This window comes from Ascaphus truei, chromosome 14 (genome assembly GCF_040206685.1).
Source record: "Ascaphus truei isolate aAscTru1 chromosome 14, aAscTru1.hap1, whole genome shotgun sequence".
NCBI lineage: Eukaryota > Metazoa > Chordata > Amphibia > Anura > Ascaphidae > Ascaphus > Ascaphus truei.
The window spans coordinates 3,610,603-3,630,130 of record NC_134496.1 but is presented as its reverse complement, the minus strand read 5'-3'; the positions used below and the strand labels follow the sequence as shown (position 1 = coordinate 3,630,130).

Genomic DNA, 19,528 nt, shown 5'->3' with positions numbered 1-19,528 from the left:
TACCTATGTACAATAGTACTGGCAGGACAAAGACAGTGGACATCTGGGCACAGGGTCCACCAGCAGCTCACCTGCCTCGCAGTGCGTCCCAGTGAATCCTGTCGCGCACACACAGCTGTAACTAGCGCCCAGATCCTCACAGATCCCCCCATAAAGGCAGGGAGATGAAGAGCAGGGTCTGACCTCTGGGGACAGAGAGAACAGGTCTCAGAGATACAGACAGGAGGAGACAGGGAGACCAACAATTAAGAGAGATTGACACCAGTGTCACACCTTCCCCAAGAAATGCTGTTATCTCGGTCACGTTCCAGGAATGCTCCTCTTTGCAACACCTGTGAGAAGTGTCACGTGTTCAGTTTAGCTATTATCTGTTACACCTGGTCCCACGGTGCGTCGAAGCCAGGGGTGGGAAACTCCAGTCCTCAAGGGCCACCAACAGGTCAGGTTTTCAGGACATCCTTGCTTCAGCAAAGGTGGCTCAGTCAGTGGCTCCATCATTATGACAGAGCCACTGATTGAGCCACCTGTGCTGAAGCAGGGATATCCTGAAAACCTGACCTCTTGGTGGTCCTTGAGGACTGGAGTTGCCCACCCCTGGTCTAAGCTCTACTACTATGTGATATGGTTGTCCCCAAGCACTCGACTGTGCCCTGACCACTTTATGACCTGTCACATCTGTCCCTCAATGCTCCTCACCTGTGCCACTCCTCTGCCTTTACTCCTCCCCCGTTGCCAGTGGGCACAGGTGAAGAGGACAATACCAGTGAGGACCTCACCTATCTCGCAGTGCGTCCCAGTGAATGCCCGCGTGCACACACAGCTGTAACGAGCATCCAGATCCTCACAGATCCCTCCGTTTAGACAGGGAGACGAAGAGCAGGGTCTGACCTCTGGGGACAGAGAGAGAGTAAGAAGAGATAAATATAAAAAGAGTGAGAGACACCGCAATAAAGAAAACAAGTGAGTGATTAAAAGAAAGGAGGAGAGAGGTAAAGGTAGAGACATACACAATGAGATGAGCTGACCGCGTACCTCACTTGTGTCACACCTCTCCCCAGAACACCTGACACCTGCGACTCATCCTTCTCCAGAACGGTCAATCATTTGTCTCCCAGTAACTACAGCACAATTCCCCTACAGTAACCCATTGCCACTTATCTGTGTACGTGTAGATGGGCTGTGTACAAGTACAGTGGAGGTCAGGGGGCAGAGTCTGTGGGCTCCTCACCTGACTCACAGTGCGTCCCCGTGAATCCCCGCGTGCACGCACAGCTGTAACTAACCCCCAGATCCTCACAGATGCCCCCGTTCAGACACGGAGATGAAGAACAGGGTCTAATATCTGGGAAGAGAGAGAGAGAAAAGGAGTGAGACACGCAGAAAATGACAGACACAAAGTCTTCAGAGCATCCCCTCTAATATGTCATCATGGGAGCCCCTCACCTGTGTCACACCTGTCTCCAAAGCATTCCTTGCCTGTGTCACAGCGCACCTGCTCCTACATATGCTGTTTTCCACCTCTACGAAGTGTACATAAGTAACCTATTATCTGCGTATAACACAATCAGTCAAATCATAACCGTGCCCTAGAGTCTCTTCACATGTATATGGTATTATAATAATAGCAGGAGAAACAAAGTCACACTTTTGATGGACTCAAGTCCACCAAAAATGATCAAAAATGTGTACAACGAACACTAAAACTAAACTTTTAATTATATAACTAAAACAAAAACAAAGTGTGGATGTACAAGAAATGATTAACAAGTTTAAAAAAAGGTATGAAACAGATAATGAACTAAATGGAATAGATGATACACGGTGGTATGGAGGTAGAATGGGGGCAAGTGCAAGTTTGACAAGCAGTGAGACACCCATAGTAAATACAGATAATACTAGAAAACTTCTAAAGACTAAACAAAGTGGGAGCAGAAAGGAAGGAGCAGATAAGATAATAGTACAGGCTGAAAAAAACCTGAAATGCATGCCTGCTAATACCTGCTAATACAAGAAGCCTGACAGATAAAATGGGGGAGCTTGAATTAATAGCTACAAGGGAGCAGTATGATATCATAGGCATTACTGAAACATGGTGGGATGAAACTCATGACTGGACAGTTAATTTAGAGGGTTATTCTCTTTTTCAGAAGGATCGGCCAAATAGAAGGGGAGGTGGAGTATGTTTATATGTTGAACCGGATCTAAAACCTATTATAAGGGATGATGTCTATGAAGGGAATGATAAAAATGTAGAGACTTTGTGGATAGAAATTAGCAGTGGAGGTAAAAGTATAAAGAAAATGTTTGTGGGAATATGCTATAAACCACCAAATATCTGTGAGATTGAGGAAGCTAAAAGACTTTTGCAAATGGAGAAGGCATCAAAACTGGGTCATGTTTGCATAATGGGGGATTTTAATTATCCAGACATAGACTGGGGCAATGAGATTAGCGTTACAACAAAAGGAAACAGTTTTTTGGGGATGCTTAAAGACAATTATATGACCCAAATTATTGAGGAACCAACCAGGAGAGGGGCAATACTGGATTTGGTCATATCAAACAATGTAGAAGTAATAACAAATATTCAAGTCCTGGAACATTTGGGCAACAGTGAACATAACATGGTCTCATTTGAAATAAATTATCAAAAAACAGATTACATGGGTTCAACAAAGACTTTAAACTTTAGAAAGGCAGATTTTAATAAACTGAGGTCTAATCTACAAGTAATACAATGGGATGATGTTTTTGCAGGGGAAAATGTAGACGATAAATGGTCAGTCTTTAAAACATTATTAGAAAAGCACACGTATCAGTGTATACCCTTGGGTAATAAGTATAAAAGAAATAAGTCAAAACCAATGTGGCTAAATAAACAGGTAGGGGAGGAAATGGACAAGAAGAGTGTTGCACGGTACATGCAACTACACACGTGGGTTTCTTGACAAGGCTTATTTATTTAGCCTTGCAAAATATACAGCACACAAAACAAAAATAGCTTTCATTAGCAACAAAAGGAAAATGGCTTTTCTTCAGCAGACAGACAAAAACAGTTTCTCTTTAGCAGACAGTGTATATGGCAGTTGCCCTTTCCCATGCAGGGGACAGACAGTTCACAATTCATCTACTTTTCTAATCAGACCTTGTATCAGGAAATCTCTCAGCAGCTTACTCCTCTCTCCTCAACCGACCGCCTCCATGTATTTATAGCCTGGGTTTTAACACACCTTGATTAGGCAGCTGGGATCCAACTAATTGTCCTGAGGTTCCCAGCTGAAGTTAACCTAGTCAGTGCTGCACTGCAGACTAGACATAGGTTTTCCAGGCATATAACTGGTGGCTTTTGTTTACCCTGTCACATTCCTCCCCTGTTAGTGTGTGGCTGGGGCTACGCACGGCTGAAGCCCGACCATCCACCCCTTCTCTAGAAAAGAAGTCAGCATTCGCATTCTCTTTTCACGGCCTATGCTGAATCACAAATGAGAAGGGTTGGAGGGCCATATACCACCTAGTCAATCTAGCATTGGAATCCTTCATGCTATTTAATCACTTTAGTGGAGTATGATCCGTTACCAAAGTAAAATGGACTCCTGCCAGGTAATGCCTCAAAGCCTCAATTGCCTACTTTACTGCGAGGCACTCTTTCTCAATCACTGAGTAGTTTTTTTCCCTTGGGAACAATTTCCTACTCAGGAAAAGGATAGGGTGTTCAACTCCCTCAAACTGTTGTGACAACACTGCCCCTAGCCCTATCTCTGATGATTCTGTTTGCACTATAAAAGGGCTGTTGAAGTCTGGGCTTCTAAGGATGGGACCCTCTGATAGACACCTTTTTATGTCCTCAAAGGCTCTCTGACAATCCCTTGACCACACCACTTGTGTAGGGGCACACTTTTTTGTGAGGTCCGTTCAAGGGGCTGCCACTTCTGAATAGTTGGGGATGAACCGCCGGTAGTACCCTGCTAAACCCAGCAGAGAGCGTACCTGTGTTTTTGTTTGGGGGGTCGGAACTTCTTTCAGGGCAGCTACCTTGTCGGCCAGTGGCCTTACTTTTCCACCTCCCACTGCATACCCTAAGTATTTGGTTTCCGCTTTACCCAAGGCACATTTCTTAGGGTTGGCTGTGAGCCCTGCCTCTCTTAGAGATTTGAGGACCGCTTTCAGCCTATTTAGATGGGCCCGCCAGTGTTTACTATAAATGACAATGTCATCTAGGTAGGCTGCGGCATAAGTCCTATGGGGCCTCAGTACCTTAGCCATGAGTCTCTGAAATGTGGCTGGGGCTCCATGCAGTCCAAATGGCATTGTCACAAACTGGTATAAACCCATGGGAGTGGCAAAGGCTGTTTTGCATTTGGACTTTTCCTCTAAGGGTATTTGCCAGTATCCTTTTGTCAAGTCCAACGTGGATATATATTCCGCGTTACCAAGGGCGTCAATTAATTCGTCCACCCTTGGCATCGGATATGCGTCAAACTTGGATACCGCATTGACCTTTCGGAGGTCCACACAAAATCTTACCTTCCCATCGGGTTTAGGGACCATAATTAGTGGACTACACCACTCACTGCATGATTCCTCAATCACTCCTAAGTGTAACATTTCTTGTACCTCCTTCTCTACCAGAGCCCTACGACTTTCAGGCAACCTATAAGGACGGGAACGTACTTTTACCCCAGGTGCTGTCTCGATTGCATGGGAAATTAAGTTAGTTTGTCATGGTAAGTCAGAAAAAACATCCTGGAATTGAGTAATTATTGCTAACAAGTCCCCTTTTTGTTCAGAGGACAACTGTTTCCCCATTGGGATTTTATAGTCACTCATGATGTTCTCCCGTGGAGGCTGAGGACCCAAGTCCGTTTCCTCCTCCACCGGGTGGATGAATAGAGACCGCTGCATCTTCCAGGGTTTCAGCAAGTTCACATGGTAAATTTGTTTACCCTTCCTGGACCCTGGTTGAGCGATCTCGTAATCCACATCACCCGTACGGCGGAGTACTTCGAATGGGCCCTGCCATTTGGCCAGGAGTTTACTCTCGCAACTGGGTAACAATAACATCACCTGGTCTCCTGGGTGAAACACTCTCATGCGAGCATTCTGATTGTAATGTCTCTCCTGACTGTCCTGGGCTGATCTAAGATTCTCCCTGGCAAAATAGCCGACCACATCTAGGCGCTTCCTTAGGTCTAGTACATATTGCAGGGTATTCTTAGAAGGGGACCGCTGTTCCTCCCAGGACTCCTTTAGGAGGTCTAGGATACCCCGGGGTTGGCGGCCATAGAGCAATTCAAATGGAGAGAATCCCGTGGAGGCCTGGGGGACTTCCCGCACTGCAAACAGCAGAAAAGGGAGAAGTTCATCCCAGGCTCTCTTCTCTGAATCTACAAATTTCCTCAGCATCCCTTTTAGAGTTCGGTTAAATCTTTCCACCAATCCGTCAGTCTGTGGATGGTAGACCGATGTCCGAACAGACTTGACCTCTAGTAACTTTAAGACATCCTGCATCAGTTTAGCCATGAAATTTGTACCTTGGTCTGTCAACATAACCTGGGGAAGTCCAACCCGTGAGAACAGTTCCAACAACTTGTTGGCTACTTGCTTCGCCATTGCTGTTCTCAGGGGGAACGTCTCAGGATATCTTGTCGCATAATCAACTATGACAAGGATAAACCTGTGTCCTTTCGCAGAAGGTTCTAGAGGTCCTACCAAGTCTACCCCAATCCTCTCAAAGGGAACTGACACCAAGGGTTGAGGAACCAAAGGGGCTGGTTTTTGTCCTTTTGGACTAGTTAACTGGCACTCCGGACATGCTGCACATAGCTTAGCAATATCACTATGCATCCCTGGCCAATAGAATCGGGATGAAATACGGTCCAATGTTTTATCCCTGCCCAGGTGACCACCCCAAGGGACAGTATGGGCTAATGTGAACACAGATTTAACAAACGCCTTGGGAACCAATATCTGTCTGGTGACCTCCCCTGTTTGTGTCTGCCTATTCACCCTATATAGGATATCCTTTGATAGCTCAAAATGGGGGAATACTATCACCCCTTGTGCATCTAAAATCTGTTCATCAATTTTCACCACCTTGTCATACTGTCTAACAAGGACTGGGTCTTCCCTTTGTTTCTGGCGAAAGTCAGGGAGGTACAGGTCTGGTAAATTTCCAGGCCCATATCCCCCTCCCTTTGGCCATCCCCAGCCATCACTTGTGACCTCTGACTACTAGAATGGTTACCTTGAGACCCAGATTTCAGCAACTAGTCCTGTTTGTCCAAGCGTCTTTGCTTCCGAGTCTTTTGAACCCGGTGTCTACTGGGAAAAAGGTCTGCCGAGAAGGGGAACAGTCTGCCAGGGTTTTCCTGAGCCCTAGAAGGAGGCTCCTCGTGAAAGACTGGGGCCATTAGGTCCGAAAAGAAAGGCCAGTCCCGACCGAGCACAACGGGGGCAGGGAGCCAAGGAGCGACTCCTACTTCGAGGTAAGCCTCCTGACTTTTTACCTGGAGCCGGATTTTGGCCGTCGGATAGTGTTTTACATCGCCGTGTATACATTCTATGCTCCATGGGGAGTCAAAAGAACACACGTTGGGCGGTAACAGTTCCTGGAGGACCAGAGTTTTCCCAGAGCCCGAATCTACAAGGGCCTGGATGGTTTTTCCCCCAATCAGGGCTGGAAGTAGCCAGGGCTTGTAATTTTCCCCAGTAAAAGCCGAGGCGACGGTTCTGCTAAATGAACAATCCATCAGTGGACAGTCCACATACCGGTGGCCTTGTTCTCCGCAGGCAGAACATGCAGAGGGTTCCCTCGCAGGAGGGGGCTGTGGATAGCGCTCCGCTGGACCGGTTACTGGAGACCAGGCATCTGGTGGGTCCTGTGGGCGACGTCCTCGGAAGTTCCTCTCATTATGCGACGAGCCGACATCCGGAAGGAGATGAGGGTCTCTGCGGGGACCAGCATTTGGACTCCGTCCTTGCTGGAACGACTGCTCCTTCCGTTGGACTTAGCGGTTCCGTGACGGGCCGTAGGTTCCCCATTGATCCGCCCTCCCTTTTTGGGCGTCCGCAAATGCCGGTGGAGTCGGGTCCAGGACACTCGCCTGCTGCTCAGCCCCAAGGAAGTTCTCCACGAGTCGTACCGCCAAAGGTAGGGTTTCAGCAGCGTGGCGTTTTACCCATGAGCATGCAGAAGGGGGTATTATTTGTTGAAATTGTTCCAAAACCACCTGCTCAAGAATTGCCTCCTTAGTGCACTCCTCGGGTTGTATCCAGCATGTACACAAGTTCAATAATCGCTGAGCGAGGACCCGGGGTCTCATCTTAGCGGTGTACTTCATGTTCCGGAACTGCTGCCGGTAGGTCTCTGGGGTCAGACCTAAGCGATCCAGTATGGCGGCTTTTACTTGGCGGTAGTCCATTGCCTGGTCTGTAGGGAGGCCCTGATATGAGGCCTGGGCTTCTCCTATGAGGAGCGGGGCCAAAGCAGTTGCCCAGCGATCTGCAGCCCAGCCCTGAGCTTCGGCGACTCTTTCAAATGTCAGTAAAAAAGCCTCCGGATCTTCGTTCGGAGCCATTTTCCTCAGGAGTATCGGGGGTCTGCTTGCAAGTTCTGCACTGGCAGACCCTTGGAATTGGGTCAGCAGCTTGGCAATCCGCTCATCCTGTGCTGCTTGTAGTCTTTCATCTCTCTCCGCTTGCAGCCGGGCCTGCTCCTGCATCAACAGTCCCTGCTGTCTGGTCTGTTCGCACAGAAAGTCTTTCAAAAATTCTTCCATTCTTGTGTGTGTGTGTGTGGCCCTTTAACTGCAGGAGCCTTTTGAAAAAACCTTCCCAATTCTTGACACCATATGTTGCAGGGTACATGCAACTACACACGTGGGTTTCTTGACAAGGCTTATTTATTTAGCCTTGCAAAATATACAGCACACAAAACAAAAATAGCTTTCATTAGCAACAAAAGGAAAATGGCTTTTCTTCAGCAGACAGACAAAAACAGTTTCTCTTTAGCAGACAGTGTATATGGCAGTAGCCCTTTCCCATGCAGGGGACAGACAGTTCACAATTCATCTACTTTTCTAATCAGACCTTGTATCAGGAAATCTCTCAGCAGCTTACTCCTCTCTCCTCAACCGACCGACTCCATGTGTTTACAGCCTGGGTTTTAACACACCTTGATTAGGCAGCTGGGATCCAACTAATTGTCCTGAGGTTCCCAGCTGAAGTTAACCTAGTCAGTGCTGCACTGCAGACTAGACAAAGGTTTTCCAGGCATACAACTGGTGGCTTTTGTTTACCCTGTCACAAAGAGGAAGGCGTTTAGATTCTTTAAATCAGAAGGGACAGAGACATCGTATCAGAATTATAAGGAATGTAACAAAAATTGCAAAAGGGCAATCAAATTAGCAAAAATGGATAATGAAAAAAGGATTGCAATAGAAAGTAAGGTCAACCCAAAAAAGTTCTTTAAGTACCTTAATAACAAAAAAATGAGAAAATAAAATATAGGACCCTTTCAGTGTGAGATGAGTAGGCAGATTATTGGAGATAAGGAAAAAGCAGAGGTATTAAACAAATTCTTTGCCTCTGTGTTTACCAGGGAAGAATCAAGTTCAATAGTAGCGCCGCAGGAGGAAGCCACAACCTCCATATTAATGAACAATTGGTTAACTGAGGAAGAAGTTCATAAGTGACTTGAAAAAATTAAAGTAAATAAGGCACCTGGCCCCGATGGCATACATCCAAGAGTTCTCAAGGAGTTAAGCTCAGTAATAGCAAAACCATTATATATAATGTTCAAGGACTCCATTTCCACAGGCTCAGTACCACAAGATTGGCGTAAAGCAGATGTGGTGCCTATATTTAAAAAGGCGGCTAGATCACAACCGGGAAATTACAGACCTGTAAGCCTGACTTCAATAGTAGGGAAACTACTTGAAGGTTTAATACGGGATAATATTCAGGAATACCTAATGGAAAACAAAATTATTAGTAATAGTCAGCATGGATTTATGAAGGATAGATCTTGCCAAACTAACCTTATTTGTTTCTTTGAGGAGGTAAGTAGGAACTTAGACCAGGGTAATGCAGTTGATGTGGTCTACTTAGATTTTGCAAAGGCTTTTGATACGGTTTCACACACGAGGTTGGTGTACAAAATAAAGAAAATTGGACTCAGTAATAATATATGCACCTGGATTGAAAACTGGTTAAAGGACAGACAACAGAGGGTTGTCATAAATGGAACTTTTTCAGGTTGGGCTAAAGTCGTGAGTGGAGTACCTCAGGGATCGGTACTGGGACCCCTGCTTTTTAACTTGTTTATTAATGATCTTGAGGTTGGGATCGAGAGCAAAGTCTCCATCTTTGCTGATGATACTAAATTGTGTAAGGTAATAGAATCAGAGCAGGATGTAATTTCTCTTCAGAAGGACTTGGAGAGACTGGAAACGTGGGCAGGTAAATGGCAGGTGAGGTTTAATACAGATAAATGTAAGGTTATGCATTTGGGATGCAAGAATGAAAAGGCGACTTACAAATGAAATGGAGATATATTGGGGGAATCCTTGATGGAGAAGGATTTAGGAGTGCTTGTAGACAGCAGGCTTAGCAATAGTGCCCAATGTCATGCAGTAGCTGCAAAGGCAAACAAGATCTTATCTTGCATCAAACGGGCAATGGATGGAAGGGAAGTAAACATAATTATGCCCCTTTACAAAGCATTAGTAAGACCACACCTTGAATATGGAGTACAATTTTGGGCACCAATCCTAAGAAAAGACATTATGGAACTAGGGAGAGTGCAGAGAAGAGCCACCAAATTAATAAAGGGGATGGACATTCTAACTTATGAGGAGAGGCTAGCTAAATTAGATTTATTTACATTTGAAAAGAGGCGTCTAAGAGGGGATATGATAACTATATACAAATATATTCAGGGACAATACAAGGAGCTTTCAAAAGAACTATTCATCCCACGGGCAGTACAAAGGACTCGGGGCCATCCCTTAAGGTTGGAGGAAAGGAAATTTCACCAGCAACAATGGAAAGGGTTCTTTACAGTAAGGGCAGTTAAAATGTGGAATTCATTACCCATGGAGACTGTGATGGCAGATACAATAGATTTGTTCAATAAAAGGTTGGACATCTTTGTAGATGGGAAAGGTATACAGGGATATACCAAATAAGTATACATGGGAAGGATGTTGATCCAGGGATTAATCCGATTGCCAATTCATGGAGTCAGGAAGGAATCCATTTTTCCTCTTAATGTGGTTTTTTGTTTGCCTTCCTCTGGATCAATAAGTAAGTATAGATATAGGATAAAGTATCTGTTGTCTAAATTTAGCATAGGTTGAACTTGATGGACGTATGTCTTTTTTCAACCTCATCTACTATGTAACTATGTGACTATGTAATTGGGAGAGCCAAAGTCAAATATATGAGCGCTACTTTGTCCGGGGCTCAAAATGTTAGCTAGTTAGTTGATTTGGTTTAGGTAACCGTATCTACTCAGTAGTTAACATATGATTAATTTCAAATGTAATAAATGAGTGCAGCAGTTACAAATATATGCTTATACAGAGCAGTCCTGTCACACTGTGCAGTGTGATATAAAAAGGTAGCAACATAGTATCTGACTGACAATAATTGGCAGTACAGTACATAGCCCTGCTCTAAAAGATCGCTAGAGATAGTGTAGAAACAGTAGATACTTTGTCCTATTCAGATTTCCTGTCATATATTATTGCCAACATTTCCTGCCTGACAATATATTGATAAGTATCTGATCGAGTATAGAAATTCCCCGTTTGGAGGCGCACCACACAGAGATGCCAATCTCTCTAGAAGCCATGACCGGCTGAATCTGACTTGTGATGTCAGTGGCTAGACCAATACGCGTTTCGCATCACCACAATGCTTTTTCATGGTAGCCCAAGTAGTGTTCGGGAAGGCTTTATAAAGAGTCTACTGTTGTCACGATAACAATTGAGGGCAATTATCTTTAACCCTTTCAGTTCCCACTCACTGCTTAGATTATAACTACAAAGACTTACTATAGTCTATATCAGTGGTCATGTAATGTTATATACAGTATATCATGTAAACATTCTAGTAAATATATACGTGCAAAATCAAATAGAAGAAAAATCCTAAAATAAAACACATAAAAAATATAGGGTGTAACCAGAGCATCCCTCACCTGCGTCTCACTTGCTCCCACACACCCCTCACCCCTGTCCCACTTGCTCCCACGCACCCCTCACCCCTGTCCCACTTGCTCCCACGCACCCCTTACCTGCGTCCCACTTGCTCACACATACCCCTTACCTGCGTCCCACTTGCTCACACGTACCCCTTACCTGCGTCCCACTTGCTCACACATACCCCTTACCTGCGTCCCACTTGCTCACACGTACCTCTTACCTGTGTCCCACTTGCTCACACGTACCCCTTTCCTGTGTCACACTTGCTCACACGTACCCCTCACCTGCGTCCCACTTGCTCACACGTACCCCTCACCTGCGTCCCACTTGCTCACACGTACCCCTCAAATGCGTCCCACTTGCTCACACGTACTCCTCAAATGCGTCCCACTTGCTCACACGTACCCCTCACCTGCATCCCACTTGCTCACACATACCCCTCACCTGAGTCCCACTTGCTCACACGTACCCCTTACCTGCATCCCACTTTCTCACACGTACCCCTTACCTGCATCCCACTTTCTCACACGTACCCCTTACCTGTGTCCCACATGGTCCCATGCACACCTCACCTGCATCCCACTTGCTCACACATACCCCTTACCTGCATCCCACTTGCTCACATGTACCCCTTACCTGCATCCCACTTGCTCACACATACCCCTTACCTGCATCCCACTTGCTCACACGTACCCCTTACCTGCATCCCACTTGCTCCCACACACCCCTTACCTGCGTCCCACTTGCTCCCACGCACCCCTCACCTGTATCACAAGTTCCTCTCTGAGTCACAATGTAAAATAACATTGCAGGTTTAGGGGCAGTGTCTGTAGCTCCTCACCTGCCTCGCAGTGCGTCCCAGTGAATCCCCGCACGCACACACAGCTGTAACCCACACCCAGATCCTCCTTACAGATGCCCCCGTTCAGGCAGGGATACGAAAGGCAGGGTCTGACCTCTGGGGACAGGGAGAAAATCAGTGAGTGACACAGAGAGAGGAGGGTGTTATCACATCTCAGGGATAAGAAAAACAGACAGTTCAACTAACCCAGATGTGTCTTCACATGTATATTAAAGCAGCAGTCCAAACTTTCATTTTTGTAAAAAATAATTTATTTCCCCTTTAATATGTGCATCAATACAATCCACACAATGATAAGTAATTAGCCAAGTTGCCGATCGATCGGCGAAGATTCGGCTCGGGGGTTCACTAAATGGCTGTCAGTGCAGCAGAAGAGGACAAAGGATGCAAAGTTCTGTGGGGAAGATAATGTGACCAGGCAGTCACTAGATACAATTGGTGCACTGCTAGAGAGAGTGCAGGGCTCAAAAAGGGGTGTGTCAGGGCTTGTTTCAGAAGAGGAAGGGGATGTGACTTTGTAAGTGGTTGCTATAGAAATACAAAATGCTTGTTACATTACAATACATTAAAAATTTCATTTGGAGTTGATTTTTTTATTTTTAAATTCTACAAGTATTTTCTTATAGTACAGAACTGATTTAAAACAAAAAAAAAACCCATGCAGGATATTGCTTGAACTGCAGCTTTAACTGTTCCTGCACATCTGTTATTAATGTTACAATTATCTGTTACATACGCCTATAACATATTTTATCTTTAACTGTGTGCATGTAATGTCTTTATATATAATGTATAACCCTGTTCACCGAATGTACCCATGTATCTGTCAGCATAACTCTGTGCCCAGGACATATGTGAAAATGAGACGTATCTCCCTATGTATTACTTCCTGGTAACACGTTATAAATAAATAACTAAATAAATAATGTACCTTTTACCTGTGTCACATCTATCTTATCTGTGTAGCAGTGTGTGCGAGCGATAGGACCATGAAAGTGTCTCTATATATATATGTACAGTATATCTATATTTACAGTATATGGCGCTTCACAGCAGTAATACACGTGACATAATATTATAACATAATGGAAATAAGCGCTCCAGACATTAAAGGAAAAGGAGTCCCTGCCCCAAAGAGCTTACAATCTAAGTGGGGAGAACTCACAGAGACAGTAGGCGAGTATCCATGATCTCCTCACCTATCTCGCAGCGCGTCCCAGTGAATCCCTGCACACACACGCAGCTGTAATTAACCCCCAGATTCTCACAGATCCCCCCGTCCTGGCAGGGAGAGGAAAAGCAGGGTCTGACCTCTGCGGACAGAGAGAGAAACGGGGAGAGGAAGAGCAGGGTCTGACCTCTGCGGACAGAGAGAGAAACGGGGAGAGGAAGAGCAGGGTCTGACCTCTGCGGTCAGAGAGAGAGACGGGGAGAGGAAGAGCAGGGTCTGACCTCTGCGGTCAGAGAGAGAGACGGGGAGAGGAAGAGCAGGGTCTGACCTCTGCGGTCAGAGAGAGAGACGGGGAGAGGAAGAGCAGGGTCTGACCTCTGCGGACAGAACGAGAGACGGGGAGAGGAAGAGCAGGGTCTGACCTCTGCGGTCAGAGAGAGAGACGGGGAGAGGAAGAGCAGGGTCTGACCTCTGCAGACAGAGAGAGAGACGGGGAGAGGAAGAGCAGGGTCTGACCTCTGCGGTCAGAGAGAGAGACGGGGAGAGGAAGAGCAGGGTCTGACCTCTCCGGTCAGAGAGAGAGACGGGGAGTGAGACAGGAAACAGACAGAGAGAGAGACGGGGAGAGGAAGAGCAGGGTCTGACCTCTGCGGTCAGAGAGAGAGATGGGACGTGAGACAGGAAACAGACAGAGAGAGAGACGGGGAGTGAGACAGAGAGAGACGGGGAGTGAGACAGGAAACAGACAGAGAGAGAGAGACGGGGAGTGAGACAGGAAACAGACAGAGAGAGAGACGGGGAGTGAGACAGGAAACAGACAGAGAGAGACGGGGAGTGAGACAGGAAACAGACAGAGAGAGACTGGGAGTGAGACAGGAAACAGACAGAGAGAGAGACGGGGAGTGAGACAGGAAACAGACAGAGAGAGAGAGACGGGGAGTGAGACAGGAAACAGACAGAGAGAGAGAGACGGGGAGTGAGACAGGAAACAGACAGAGAGAGAGAGACGGGGAGTGAGACAGGAAACAGACAGAGAGAGAGACGGGGAGTGAGACAGGAAACAGACAGAGAGAGAGACGGGGAGTGAGACAGGAAACAGACAGAGAGAGACGGGGAGTGAGACAGGAAACAGACAGAGAGAGACGGGGAGTGAGACAGGAAACAGACAGAGAGAGAGAGACGGGGAGTGAGACAGGAAACAGACAGAGAGACGGGGAGTGAGACAGGAAACAGACAGAGAGAGACGGGGAGTGAGACAGGAAACAGACAGAGAGACTGGGAGTGAGACAGGAAACAGACAGAGAGACGGGGAGTGAGACAGGAAACAGACAGAGAGAGAGACGGGGAGTGAGACAGGAAACAGACAGAGAGACACAGGGAATAACATCCGTTTCCCCTGCATGTATCAGAGCGACGTCCCGAGTACGTCTCAGACACTCACACAAGGAGTGGAAGTGTGATGTTACTGGGAGTCGCAGACTATCACTACTTTTTCATTTGCAAACCCTGAGTAACGCTACTTATTTTATTGTCAAACTTATAGTTCTACTTTCTATTTAAAGAAAAAAACTTTTTTTGTCAAGAATTACCATCTTTTTAAGCATAAGCACTGTATAAATCTCTATACAATCGTCAGACAGCCTTTCGCCCCAATGTCAAATACATTTAAAATGTGAATTTTTTAAGTCACACAGTACAACTACTTTTACAAGCCCTTTTGATAACTGCATTTGTGTACATGAATGCTGAATCTGTTAATGTTTGCCAAAATGAACCCCACAAATAATCAAATATTTTGCCAAATTTGGTAATTTTTGCAAGTTTTTTATATACTGTAAATGTATGTTTGTATGAAAAAAAGAAACCCTGAAAACATATGAAGTACATTTTTATTTAGTGCCTGCGAACTTCAAAAAGATAGTTTGCTGGTAATTAAACCTTTGTGTGAATGTCTTTTTAACCAAACTTTTGGTACGGGGAATAAAAGGACAGTGGACATCTGGAGACCATATCTGTCAGCTCCTCACCTGTCTCGCAGCGCGTCCCACTGAATCCCCTGGCGCACACGCAGCTGTAACTAGCACCCATGTCCTCACAGATGCCCCCGTTCAGACAGGGAGATGAGGCGCAGGGTCTGATCTCTGGGGACAGAAAGAAACTCAGTCACAGAAAACAAGTGTCAGAGAAGGACAACAACTATTCTAAGAGATGTCCTACATCCAAGCCAGATCTCCCCAGAGTCCTTGACCTGTGTCATAGGTTCCTAGGATATACCTCTTCTGTTATCACCCATCACATGCTACTTAATCATCATCTGATCCCATTGTGCCTTTCATCGCTCCTCATGTATATCACCTGTCCCCCTCACCTATCCTGCGTGTCCCATGTCCCCTTAAAGGAACAATTCCTCCTGCATGTTTCTTTTTGGAAGATTTTCTCACAATATTGTACAATATAGTATGTTTTCACATCTGCTTTTTCCCTGCTCACGATTTTTTTTTTTTTAAACAATGCATTTTATTCTTACAAATGAGCCCGCGGCCTAATATAGGTGCTCGGCCCGTCTCAGTCACGCCCAGATACAGTAAGCTCCGTTAGGCTTTTTAGCCTAATGCTAGCACAAATGAACGTTCGGTTAATAGGAACGCCTATCCCAGGGGTGAGAAACGCCAGTCCTCAAGGGCCACCAGCATGTCAGTGATTGAGCCACTTATTGAGCCACCTGTGCTGAAGCAGGGATATCCTAAAAAGCGGACCTGTTGGTGGCCCTTGAGGACTGGAGTTGCCCACTTCTGGCCCACCCACTAAAGAGAATAAATAACCTAACGTGAACCGAATCTTTACGCTTTTAGCGTATGGTTAAATGTATCCGCCCGTTAGTGCTAATGATATGTAGAAGAGGCGTTCCCCCTAACGTTCCCCCTGACGTCGCTTACCCACTAATGTCTGATCCTGCTGTTGCTTTTTGCATATAATTACTATTTTTTGGGGACCTAACATTATTTGCTGATTTAACAGAGCTCTGTGTATCTGGTCCGAAGTGACATTTATAGACCTAAAAGAACCGTATCTGAGAATGTTAAGATAAGACATTTCTTTCTGCTAAAGGTCCTGGATAATCCGCTGGGCTCGGTGCTGCCTGGTGCAGTGGGGAAAGTGAGAAGAAACTGCAGGAGTGAACACTCTGCCACTGTCTTTGGCTTTAGAGCTCATCACATCCAGCGCACTTTAAATATAGGTGATATATTGGGGGGCAGTGCACCTTTATTCTCAACTGTCCCCTGAACACTCCTGCTGTGAGTCTTGAATAGTCACTGGTGTCACATCTGTCTCTCTGTCACACCTGTCTTTGCAGCTCCCATCCTCTGTCTCCCCTGTTCCTGCCATAGCGCCTCCCTAACCCCAATGGGCACAGGGGAAGAGTAAAAGTCTGTGAGCTCCTCACCTGCCTCGCATCGCGTCCCAGTGAATCCCCCCGCGCACACACAGCGGTAACTAGCACCCAGATCCTCACACATCCCCCCGTTCAGGCAGGGAGAGGAAGAGCAGGGTCTGACCTCTGCGGATAAAGAGACACAAGGAGTGAGTGAGTGAGGAGAGTGAGTGAGTGAGTGAGGAGAGAGAGAGACACAGAGAGAAAGAGAGAGAGAAACATAGACAAAGGGGAAGATATGGGATAAACTTCTAACAGCTAATGAGAGAGGTGGATGGAGACACACACAGATATATTCCCAGTATTCCTCACTTGGGTCACATATCAAGAGAGACCCTCACCTGTGTCACGTTGTTCCCAAAGTACCCCTTGTGTCATAGGTCAGAAAGAGAGGGAGAATCAGAGAGAAGGTAAAATATGCAGCTGCCCCAGCTGGATGAGGTGTTAGTGTACATGAGCTTCTCACCTGTCTCGCAGTGTGTCCCAGTGAACCCCTGTACGCACACACAGCTGTAACTAGCACCCATTTCTTTACAGATCCCCCCGTTCAGACAGGGAGACAAAGAGCAGGGTCTGACCTCTGGGGACAGAGAGAGAAAGAGATAGTAAGGAAGGATGAGGCAGGGAGAGAATCAGAGATTGAGACAAACATTCACAGAAAGGGAGACTCACAGGTTCCCCACAGAGAACCTCAATGTCATGTGTCACAACTGTCCAAAAGAGCGCTCACTCCTGTCTCAAAACTATCTCCAGAGTGATCCCTCTTCTGTGTGCTGGATGTACCCAGAGAACCCCCTTCTTGTGTCTCAGCTGTCCTAAGAGTTCTTCTCATTGACCTCAGGTCTCTCCTCAGCTTCCCTCAAAGCCCCACTCACAGCTGATCCAGAGTCCCTGTGAGTATAGGACGGTTAAGCTGTGTGCCGGTGAAATCCTCACCTGTCTCGCAGCGCGTCCCAGTGAATCCCAATATGCAGACACAACTGTATCCAAAGCCCAGATCCTCACAGATCCCTCCATTCAGACAGGGAGCAGAAGCGCAGGGTCTGACCTCTGGTCAGAGACAATCAGAGAGCGAAAAATACATTATCGTGCGGCAAAAATATGCGAGTGATAGAAACAAACAAACAAACAAACACAGCACAGAAGAGATCGTATTTTCACGTCACATCTGTAACTCGTTTCCACTTATCCAAGCGTAACTGTCAAACTTCAGGTCTCCTTATATGAACATTAGCTGTCCCCTTACGTGTCACACATGTCCTCAAAGTAACCTCTTTTTGTGTCAAACATGTCTTATTTGGGTACCAGTGGATGCGATAGAAAGGATGGATATGATCGATAAGAAGGGATAGTATGGACGCAGTCTGCTGATAGTGTCTGTGAGCGCCTCACCTGCCTCGCAGTGCATCCCAGTGAATCCACGCGCGCACACGCAGTTGTATTGAAGACCCAGATCTTCACAGATCCCTCCGTTCAGACAGGGAGCAGAGGCGCAGGGTCTGACCTCTAGAGAAGGAGAGAAAATCAGAGAGAGAAAGAGAGACACAAAGACACAGATACTGTAGACAGGAGGAGAGAAGGAAACACACAGTGTCCACCTGACCTGTGTCCAGCTGTCCTTGTGCCCCCGTCACATATTGTAGTTATCCCCCAGTTTTCCCCTTCACCTGTGTCATCCCAGTCTGTGATGGTCCTCTTACCTGTGTCACAGCTGTCCCCTGTGTATCCAGGCTGACACACACACACTGCTCTCTGGTCATAAACCTGGCAGTCTCCTCCATTGTGACAGGTCCTATCGGTGCAGGGCGATACCTCTAGGAAAAACAGGACACGCAGGGACTAAACTGCCATAAACCCCTTTAATGCCAGAGACACATGGAAAGCATGAATCCATTATCTCGTTCCGAACTAGGCCTGCAGAGCATCACTACCTTTACTAAAGGGATCAATACACTGTAAGTACGGCTATAGGATAAAGTATCTGTCATCTAAATGTAGCGTAGGTTGTACTGGATGAACTCGTCTTTTTTCAGCCTCATCTACTATGTAACTATGTAACTATGTAACTATGTAACTGTGCAACTGTGTAAGGCTGGGGTCGTGGTGCCTTCGCCCGAGCGGAGGCGCGCGAAGGCTGGTCAGTGAGCGGGCGCATACCTGGCCATGGTGAACGGGCCGTGGGGGGCGCTCCTGGGGGTGTGCCTAAGGGCGTCACGGAGCTGGTTTGCCCTCATTGGGCTAACCGCACACGTTACCGCCTGTCGCGCCAAGAATTCAGTTTGAACTGATTTCTTGCGCAACACGCGACCGCTTCCGCGCACACGCTCGCCGAATCGACGCGAACACTGCATTAAGGCAGGCTGTTTGCTCAGCGCACGGTCTGCGGTACAAACTGTGCAACTATGCAACTATGTAACTTTGTAACTATGCAACTTTGTAACTATGCAACTGTGTAACTATGTAACTATGCTAACTGTGTAACTATGTAACTTTGTAACTATGCAACTGTGTAACTATGTAACTTTGTAACTATGCTAACTGTGTAACTATGTAACTATGCTAACTGTGTAACTATGTAACTTTGTAACTATGCTAACTGTGTAACTGTGTAACTATGCTGACTGTGTAACTATGTAACTTTGTAACTATGCTAACTGTAACTATGTAACTTTGTAACTATGCTAACGGTGTTACTATGTAACTGTGTAACTATGTAACTATGCTAACTGTGCAACTGTGTAACTATGTAACTTTGTAACTATGTAACTTTGTAACTATGCTAACTGTGCAACTATGTAACTTTGTAACTATGCTAACTGTGTAACTATGTAACTTTGTAACTATGCCAACTGTGT

General features: G+C 46.2%; 1 protein-coding gene across 1 annotated transcript in view; it reads right to left on the bottom strand.

Moving 5' to 3' along the window:
- SNED1 (sushi, nidogen and EGF like domains 1) overlaps nucleotides 1-19,528 on the bottom strand; it is a 110,592-nt gene that overhangs the window by 45,124 nt on the left and 45,940 nt on the right. Inside the window, 10 exon segments of the mRNA XM_075569544.1 lie at nucleotides 72-185; nucleotides 777-890; nucleotides 1,229-1,342; nucleotides 12,049-12,165; nucleotides 15,268-15,381; nucleotides 16,686-16,799; nucleotides 17,140-17,253; nucleotides 17,610-17,723; nucleotides 18,066-18,179; nucleotides 18,374-18,487. Coding sequence (XP_075425659.1) covers nucleotides 72-185; nucleotides 777-890; nucleotides 1,229-1,342; nucleotides 12,049-12,165; nucleotides 15,268-15,381; nucleotides 16,686-16,799; nucleotides 17,140-17,253; nucleotides 17,610-17,723; nucleotides 18,066-18,179; nucleotides 18,374-18,487 — 1,143 coding nt within the window.